The sequence below is a fragment of the Sparus aurata genome, chromosome 19, assembly GCF_900880675.1.
Source record: "Sparus aurata chromosome 19, fSpaAur1.1, whole genome shotgun sequence".
Lineage (NCBI taxonomy): Eukaryota > Metazoa > Chordata > Actinopteri > Spariformes > Sparidae > Sparus > Sparus aurata.
Genome location: NC_044205.1, coordinates 29,757,372 through 29,767,371, shown reverse-complemented (window position 1 = coordinate 29,767,371; position 10,000 = coordinate 29,757,372). Strand labels below are relative to the sequence as shown.

The window sequence follows — 10,000 nt, the reverse complement described above, 5'->3', positions numbered from 1 at the left end:
ATTTGAAGTCAAGATGCAGTGCGACTCTTTACAGTGCAGTCAGGATGCAGTGCGAGTCTTTAATGTCACTCAGGACGCAGTGTGACTCTTTAACGTGAAGTCAAGATGCAGTGCGACTCTTTAACGTGATGTCAAGATGCATTGCAACTCTTTAATGTGAAGTCAAGATGCAGTGCGACCCTTAATGCAAAGTCGGGAAGCAGTGCGACTGTTTAATGTGAAGTCAAGATGCAGTGCGACTCTTTAATTTAAAGTCAAGATGCAGTGCGAGTCTTTAACGTGAAGTCAGGACGCAGTGCAACTCTAACGGTATGTCAAGATGCAGTGTGACTCTTTAATTTGAAGTCAAGATGCAGTGCGACTCTTTAACATGCAGTCAGGATGCAGTGCGACTCTTTAACATGCAGTCAGGACACAGTGCGACTCTTTAAGGGGAAGTCAAGATGCAGTGCAACTCTTTAACGTGAAGTCAGGACGCAGTGCGACTCTTTAACGTGCAGTCAGGACACAGTGCGACTCTTTAAGGGGAAGTCAAGATGCAGTGCGACTCTTTAACATGCAGTCAGGATGCAGTGCAACTCTTTAAGGGGAAGTCAGAATGCAGTGCGACTCTTTAACATGCAGTCAGGATGCAGCGCGACTCTCTAACGTGCAGTCAGGACGCAGCGCGACTCTCTAATGTGAAGTCAGGACGCAGCGCGACTCTCTAATGTGAAGTCAGGACGCAGCGCGACTCTCTAATGTGAAGTCAGGACGCAGCGCGACTTTTGAACGTGCAGTCAGGACGGAGCGCGACTCTCTAACGTGCAGTCAGGACGCAGCGCGACTCTCTAATGTGAAGTCAGGACATAGTGCAACTCTTTAACGCGAAGTCAGGATGCAGTGTGACTCTTTAATGTGTCGCAGAACAAAGTGCGACTCTTTAAAGCAACGTCAGGACGCAGTGTGACTCTTTAACGTGAAGTCAGGACGCAGTGCGACTGTTTAATGTGTTGCAGGACAAAGTGCGACTCTTTTACGTGACTCAGTATGCAGTGCGACTCTTTAAAGGGAAGTCAAGATGCAGTGCGACTCTTTAAGGGGAAGTCAGGACGCAGCGCGACTCTCTAATGTGAAGTCAGGACGCAGCGCGACTTTTGAACGTGCAGTCAGGACGGAGCGCGACTCTCTAACGTGCAGTCAGGACGCAGCGCGACTCTCTAATGTGAAGTCAGGACGCAGCGCGACTCTCTAATGTGAAGTCAGGACGCAGCGCGACTTTTGAACGTGCAGTCAGGACGGAGCGCGACTCTCTAACGTGCAGTCAGGACGCAGCGCGACTCTCTAATGTGAAGTCAGGACATAGTGCAACTCTTTAACGCGAAGTCAGGATGCAGTGCGACTCTTTAAGGGGAAGTCAGGATGCAGTGTGACTCTTTAATGTGTCGCAGAACAAAGTGCGACTCTTTAAAGCAACGTCAGGACGCAGTGTGACTCTTTAACGTGAAGTCAGGACGCAGTGCGACTGTTTAATGTGTTGCAGGACAAAGTGCGACTCTTTTACGTGACTCAGTATGCAGTGCGACTCTTTAGATTTACATTTAGGGCAATTAGAAGAGGCTTTTGTCCAAAGTGACCAACAGTAATTCATACATTCACACACTGATGACGCTGGCTGCCATGCAAGGTGCCGACCAGCACATCAGGAGCAATTTGGTGTTCAGTATCTTGCCAAAGGCCACTTCAACATGCAGACCAGGGGAATTGAACCAGCGACCTCCTGATATCAACCACTGGCTCTACCACCTGAGCACAGCTGCCCCAACAGCAAAGTTTTCTTACTTTGCTGTGACGGAGAGCACAGGAAAAGAAAAATGAAACATGACGGATGAATAGAAAGATTACATAACCTCAATCAGCAATTATTTGCGCTGACACCCATACCAAACACACACACACACACACATATATGCACACACACACACACACACAATTTATTGAGTGTCATTGAAGGAAAAACAGGTTGCTAATGGGGTGAAAATAGAACCAAACACACACACACAGACACACACACGCACACACACAGACACAGTCATGCATAAAACCATGCAGGCCAACACACATACTTGTGTGACTATGCACGTGTGGACTCACACTTATAAACACACACACACACACACACACACACACACACACACTGACTGTGAGAGTTCAGCTCATTAGTGCTGCTCTTTAAAAACAGCTGATTGTTGTGAGTTTCCCAAAATAAACTGTTTGTTCCCTCAGCTGTCTGACTCTTTTCTTTCCCTCCCTCCTTCCTTCATTCCTTCTTTCCTTCCTTCCTTCCATCTTTCCTTCCTCGCTGACAAACAGAAAAATCCTGCAGAAATGTTCTCAATTATGTGGAACAGAGTGCAGTGATTTAGTCTGACTGACAGCGACACACACACACACACACACACACACCTCAGTGCTCAGAGAATTATTGCTGAAGAGCTGATTTGTCTTTTTTGCTGTTTCCTGGTAGAAAGAATAAACATCTTCCTCCTCAGCCTCACACAGGCTCAGTTCAGGTTCAATACGGTTCATTAAGTTGTAATTTGGGTGAAGTGACCCTTTAAACTTTGCCTGTTAGATGAAAACAACACTGTGGACGTTTGTCTCTGATGTTTCGGCGTCTCGTCTCATCTCGTCCTCCTCAAAGCAAGAAGCAGAAAGACAGAAAGACAGAGGAAAATGGCACAATGATTAAAAGAGGAAGAGGGGAGAGAGAGACGGTCAGTGACGTCTTCATCACTTCATCCTTTTATCATCATCATCATCATCATCATCATCTGTGTGTCTCTAATGAGTCCCTTCAGCTCCACGTTACATCTATGTTTCATTAAAACAGACACTCAGAGGTGAAGAGGTCGGCGAGAGGACGAGAGACGGAAGAAACACAAGACAGAACGAACGTCAGGAACAAAAAGTAAAAGAGAGAAAAACAGATGAGCGAAATGAAAACATGACTTCTTTATGATTTCTTGGCTCTGCAGGTCGTAGATGTCCTGCTGTTGATCTGATTGGTTGTCAGCCTGAGACACACATTGATAGACAGACTGCCGTCCAATAACCTTCAAGTATGTTTTGTGTGCCCACCTTTACTGTTTGCAGCGGTGCTGTCCAATCTGACTAAACTAAAGTCCACTTCCACTTCCTGGAAAGATGTTTCACAATAAAATCCTTCACTTGGCCTGAATGGAATAATGTGTTCTCTTTTAACTTGAAGTATCTGCAGGAAGCCCTGAGTGTCGTCGACGGAAACTTTACAGAGACTGAAGATAAATTAAAATATGAGATCAGAAATATTGTTTGACACGTTTGATTGAACCAGACGAAACACACACGCCCTCTCCTCACACCCACACACACACACACACACACACATACACACACACACACACACACACACACACACACACACACACACACACACTTGTCTTCTCCTCACACTCTCCTTGGTTTTTGTGTCTTCAGGTCCGGCCGTTCGTTTCAGCAGCTTCTCCCACGGTGAGCCGACGCCCCCTCCTCTGATTGGACAGCACACTGTGCAGGTGCTGCAGCACACCTTGTCCTACAGTGATGACGTCATCAAAACGCTGCTGGAGTCGAGGGTGGTGGCCCAGAATGAAGTCTCCTGATTGGCTGAGAGGGGAGCACGCTCACAAGAGAAATAGAATCCATGACGACGATGACGCAGAGATTGATCAGAACAATTAAGCACCGCCGAGATTTTCTAAATATTTAAATTTCAGTTTAAACACTCCTGAATGATGAAGAGCAAACACGACGATTGTTAGCAGACATTCTATAAAACTGTAAACTGCAAAATTCAGGCACAAACATCTTTAATAACTGTGTTAATGTGGGAACTTTAAATGCAGCTACATGTTGATTTACAGCAGAACTGAGTCAGAACCTCAACAGATCAGAGTTTCTCAGGTTTCTGGACCCGCTGATGTCTCGACTCACCGTGTTGACACACTCCTGTCGCTGCCTGTAAAACACAATGTGATGATTATTCTTTGCACCGAGGAAGTAAAATGTTTTCACACCAACTTTATGTTTGAATTGTGTGAGAAACGTTATCAGAGCCGCCACACTGACAACAACACAGCACACAGCACGGTTCTGTCTTTCTGGGTTCTGGGTTTGAATCTCTCAGCTTTGTTGAAGTGTCCTTGAATGCACCATCAGGGAAAGTTTTCAAAACAATCACAGCTGTATTATCTCAACAACATTTCTGACTCTTACAGAAATATAGATGACTGTGATGGATTATATTTTCCGTGTGAGTTCCAGGAAACGAACTAAAACGTGCGTCCGTGTGGAGGGAAGGTCATTAATCTGAAACAGATGGACGAGGAGCGGAAAATCATTTGGAGTCATTAGAAGGAATATTTATCTGCCTGACACAAATCTGTATCTCCTGCTGCAGTATCATGATATTGTTACAAGAGATGGAGGAGAGAACAGTCAACATGAAGCTAAAAATCAAACCCCTTGGAAAATGTACTTGTAAAATATGGTCAGAATTCAAAGGATCACCAGAGTAACTGACAACTGATGCTCCTTGATAATATCTTTAGCTGTAGCTAGCTACTTTTAGCTAATTAGCTCATGGCTCAGTTAGCCAGTTCCTCAGGATCTTGGATCACCTGCCTGGACAGCAGACTGGTACTGAACTCAGCCTCTGAGAGACGCAGGACAGTGTGAAGACAGAGGACTCACTACAGAGGCGATTTACACTACAGAGGTGATTTACACTACAGAGGCGATTTACAGTACAGAGGTGATTTACACTACAGAGGTGATTTACACTACAGAGGTGATTTACACTACAGAGGCGATTTACAGCATCTCTGACCAGGACTGTGACTCCTGGACGAGAGAGGACAGAGAGAGGGAGTCGGACATCATCAGCGTGTAGAGACAGAATATCTCCACACGTTACTGTGAACTGAGGATTGATCTGGACCGAACCAGAGGAGACTGTGGAGAGAAACCAGAACATTTCTGGTGACTCTGACCCAGTTTGAGTCCAGTCTGAAAGAAGTAAGTCTGACGATGAGTTAACGAGCAGATTAAACTGGTCTGAGTTCAGTCAGAGACAGAAACTTGAGTTCAGACGGTGGATGGTTGGATTTTTCTGTTTCTGTTGTTGATTATTAGACTCAGTAGTGAAGTGAAGCTGCAGGCTGTCAGACTGTCACCTCTGAGAGACAGAGGGCTTTTAGCAGCTAGCTGTTAGCATGCTAACTACAGAACAGAGACAACTCTGACATCATCACTGTGTTTCTACTTGTTCAGGTTGTTGGCTCAGTTTTTTAATGTTTTAAACTTAAACTCCGGAGATATTTAGCAAATTTCTCCTTTGAGTAGATAAAAAGTCGTTTCCTGACTGAAAACATCCTCAGTGTGCGGAGCGACGACGATGAGGAGGATGAGACCTTCCTCACATTAACACAGGAAACTAACAGAAACGTCTGATCTGCATCATGTTTGATGTCGACTGGAGCTCTTTATATCACAAACTGCTGACTGGACGATCAGCTGACGTTCACTCAGCAGGAGGATGGAAACAGAAACATGATGTCAATGTGCCACAAAACCAAAACTGGGAGCTAAAAGAGGCTAAAAGCTCAGTCGAGTCACTTCATCCAGAATATGGACCGGTGCGGTTCTGACCTGTTCTCCGTCATGTCGCTGACTGCAGACGAGGTGTAAACTGTTCGGAGGTTGAGCGAGTGATTCCCAGACTCATCTGCAGATATTGTTCTGGGAAACGAGTCTTGGCTGCAGCTCAGATCGTTTATGACGTTAATAATCCAAGACCATCGCTCAAAACACGGAGGCACATCAGAGATAAGGCTCCCAGCAGGTCCAGTCCTCCCGCTGCAAGAGCTGATGTCTCGCTCCTGCGGGGGAAGCTGTTGGAAACGTGGAGCGTGGCGTTGATGGTCGGAGGGAGTTGGTGGGAGGAGGAGCGACAGGTTGACAGTTTGATAGATGGAGAACTCCTCTGGTATGATCGAATCGACGTGATGTTTACTGAATCTGAGGAAATGTGACGCATCTGGACGGCAACGCGGTCGTCGGGGGAGACGCAGACTGACATGTTTGATTGAGTTTTGTGGGAGGAGAGAGGGCGGGGGGGGGGGCTCAGGTGTGATTCATCACTAACCTGGGACTCACTGTGGCCTCGCCGTCCAAGAACCATCAGCGCTGCTCCAGGATCAGATGTCACTTTTCCAAGAGGAGTGAGACGTCTGACACGACACTAAACCTCTGATTAAACACATAACGAAGTTTTAAGGAATTGACGCTGAAGTTCTCTGGAAACTCTGAGGGAGGAAACGATCTGTGCCCAGAGGCCCGGCTGCTGCTGGAGAATTAAAGTATGAACTCACTGATAATAATGATAATCTCGCTGACTTCAGGTACATTTATGAAGATTTCCTCCATCAGTCGGTCACTGAAAACACTTCTGACATCTTCAGGATCTTCCGGACCTGTGATGGGAAGTTAATATTCCCCACATGGTCGAATTATTCAAAGTGTTTGAGCCCAATTTGATTTCTGGCAGTTGGAGAATCAGGGAAATAAAATATGCAGACATTTAATTTAACAGTTAACAGAAGAAATAAAATAAGAAAAGTCTCAAAATTCCACGTGAGGACAGAACGTCACAAACTTTTGTTGTTTTCATCATGACGTCGGGTCGTTGAGGCCTCGTGTCTGTAAAGAGCTGCTGCTGATCTCATCAGTGCAGGAGATGCTGAAGAACAACAGTTTGGATCCACGCAGGTGTGTGTGTGTGTGTGTGTGTGTGTGTGTGTGTGTGTGTGTGTTGGAGGTGACAGGGCGTGACATCCTGCTCTCTGTCTCATCTCATCTCTCTGGAGGTGATGTCAGGCAGAGGCAGCGCTCGTTACACTTGCACACAAACTAAAAGTGTAAGAAAAGTGAATGGAGTTTGGTGGAAAGATTCCCACTTTTATTTTTTATTATCTGAACAGGCCTCGACCAACACAGACCAGACACCTGTTTCCATTTCCTTTTAGCCATGTAGCATTGTACCTTCATCTGTTTGTATCGGTAGCTGGATGGTGTAAAAATGTGGTTCAGAGGTTTTACTAAAATTTAAAGAAAAGTGAATGGAGTTTGGTTGAAAGAGAGAAAAATCTTAAAAGATGTTAATCAAACACAACAGACGAGGACAGGTGTGTCCACACACTGTCGGCTGTAACGTATAAATCTACTGTTTCTGTTTGTGACGATCAGAGCAGGAAACTACAGATGCTGCTGCACATCTGTATAGACGAGGGATGACCTCTCTCTGTCTCTCTCTCTCTGTCTGTCTGTCTGTCTCTCTCTGTCTCTCTGTCTCTCTCTCTCTCTCTCTGTCTGTCTGTCTGTCTGTCTCTCCGTCTGTCTGTCTCTCTGTCTGTCTGTCTCTCGCTCTGTCTGTCTGTCTCTCTGTCTGTCTGTCTCTCTCTCTGTCTCTCTCTCTCTCTCTCTCTCTCTCTCTCTCTCTCTCTGTCTGTCTGTCTCTCTGTCTGTCTGTCTCTCTCTCTGTCTGTCTGTCTCTCTGTCTGTCTGTCTCTCTCTCTGTCTGTCTGTCTCTCTCTCTGTCTGTCTGTCTGTCTGTCTCTCTGTCTGTCTGTCTCTCCGTCTGTCTGTCTCTCTCTCTGTCTGTCATGCTCGGCCGCCCACTTGGCTGCCTCTGTGTTGAACTCGGTGTGTGTGAGAGAGAAATTCGGATGTACGTAACTCACCAGCTCTTTAAGTGTCCCTTATTCCCCGACATCTGGAGTGTGTGTGTGTGTGTGTGTGTGTGTGTGTGTGTGTGTGTGTGTGTGTGTGTGTGTGTGTGTGTGTGTGTGAGTGTGTGTGTGTGTGTGTGTGTGCAGGAAACTGAAGGGTTTTGGTCCAGCCTAATGTTGAACGCAGACACGGTTATATGAGAGAGACAGAGACTAATATAACGTTTGGTAACACTGACACTGAGGTCACAGTCCGACTTCACATCAGTGGAGATAAATGATACTCTTATTTTGAAGGGTTATATTATCCCGACTGTAGCGGCAGTGTGTTCACCTGTAAAGCTGCTCAGAGCCTCGCAGACCCGCACAAAGGAAGTATAAGAAGTATAAAGTGTGTTTTTAAATGCAGCAGTTTTAGGATCAGGGGTGATGTTGGTCACCTGTTTTTGCTCCAGAGTGAGACATCATATTTTCTGCTCTCCAGAGGATAAACCCTTCAGACTTTAATGAGCTGAATAGATGTATCCTAACAATAACTGCAGAGAAACACAAGGGAGCGAGGTCTGAAGTCTGAGTGATCTGATTGGTTGCATTGATTTCCACGTTGTTCACTGTTTGTGTTCGTTTACCTGCTGATGTCAGCAGCTGTTTGTGAACGCACCGTAACTTTAAACTGATCCAACCACAGCATCACCAGACTCCATTAACAAATCAGCTAATTTAAGGAGTTGTTGTGTAGCGTAAAGCTTTATAAACATTATGAAACTGTGTGTGTGACAGATTGTAACTCGTTGTGTCCTTGTTGTAAATTCAGCATTAAATCTTTCAGCTGAAGTTGTTTGTCTCCTTGTAAAAAGTGTCAGTTTGTGGCAGCATGTCTGTACCAGCCTGTCTGCTTCTGTGTCTAAAGTGCTAAAGTCTTACCTGCCAACATTGATCAGCTGTTTGAACACACTGTTTACACTGATGTCACCATTTACACTCCATTTATGAAAGAAGAAACATGTTATTGATCTAAACATGTCACATGTTACAAAGACACTAAACAGTAACAATATAGGCTACTTCTTTGTCCCCGTGGAGAAAGTCCCCAGACTCCCTTAACAAATGTGTCAGTTTAGTGAGTTGTTGAGTTGGAGACACTTTATAAACTCTGTGAAACTCTGTCTCTGACTCATTCTGCATTATTTGGACCTTCTTGTTCATTCAGCAAATGTTCTACATGAACTTCTTTCTGTCTTTGAGTAGAAACATGGAGTCTGTGTGTTTCATGCGGAGCAGGAAGTGACATCACATCACATTATTGTAGCTGTGAAAAGCCTTGAAGAGTCGACCTTGAATAGTTCAGACAGGTCACATCTGATTACTGTACCACAGGAGGGACATCAGGATCCAATCAGTCAGCTCATCACATGGCTGAAGACCGCCAACATGGCCGCCAGTGGAGGCGAGTAGGGAGGGGGCGGAGTTACGATGGACCTCCAGACTTCATCTCAGTGACCTGATGACACGTTAAACTCAACAACCCTGTCGGATTATTGTGAATCAGACCTCATTACACTGAGTGACAGTGACGAGAAGCAGACACACACACACACACACATCAGTGTGTCTTTTTTATATGAATCATGGTGACAGGGACGAGTTGCAGGTTCAGCTGCAGCCTGCAGAGTGTGTGAGGTGTTAACGATGGAAACACACACAGTGTTAGTGTACACAAAGCTTTGTACACACATGCAGCATGCAGAAAACACACACACACACACACACACACACACACACACACACACACACACACACACATCAGTGTGTCTTTTTTATATGAATCATTGTGACAGGGACGAGTTGCAGGTTCAGCTGCAGCCTGCAGAGTGTGTGAGGTGTTAACGATGGAAACACACACAGTGTTAGTGTACACAAAGCTTTGTACACACATGCAGCATGCAGAAAACACACACACACACACACACACACACACAGACACACACAGTCTCGGGACTCCCTCATATGACGTCCAGCGGGAGTTTCTTTGGAAAACACTTCCTGATGTGGGCCGGATGGAGAGAGAGAGAGAGGGAGAGAGAGAGAGAGAGAGAGACAGAGAGGGAGAGAGAGAGAGAGAGAGGGAGATGGAGAGAGAGGGAGAGAGAGGTGTTGTGCAGCTGCAGCAGCTGGATTTGACATTAAAGCAGAGCACACCCGGATGGCCTGTG

The 10,000-nt window shown here is 45.7% G+C and overlaps 1 protein-coding gene across 1 annotated transcript in view; it reads left to right on the top strand.

Annotated features, from left to right (window-relative positions):
* The window catches only part of sugct (succinyl-CoA:glutarate-CoA transferase), a 76,340-nt gene extending 72,260 nt beyond the window's left edge, over positions 1–4,080 (top strand). The window contains exon 9 of the mRNA XM_030398181.1: positions 3,499–4,080. Coding sequence (XP_030254041.1) covers positions 3,499–3,662 — 164 coding nt within the window. The 3' untranslated portion in view covers positions 3,663–4,080. The remainder of the gene's footprint in view (positions 1–3,498) is intronic.
* The last annotated feature ends 5,920 nt before the right edge of the window (positions 4,081–10,000 follow it).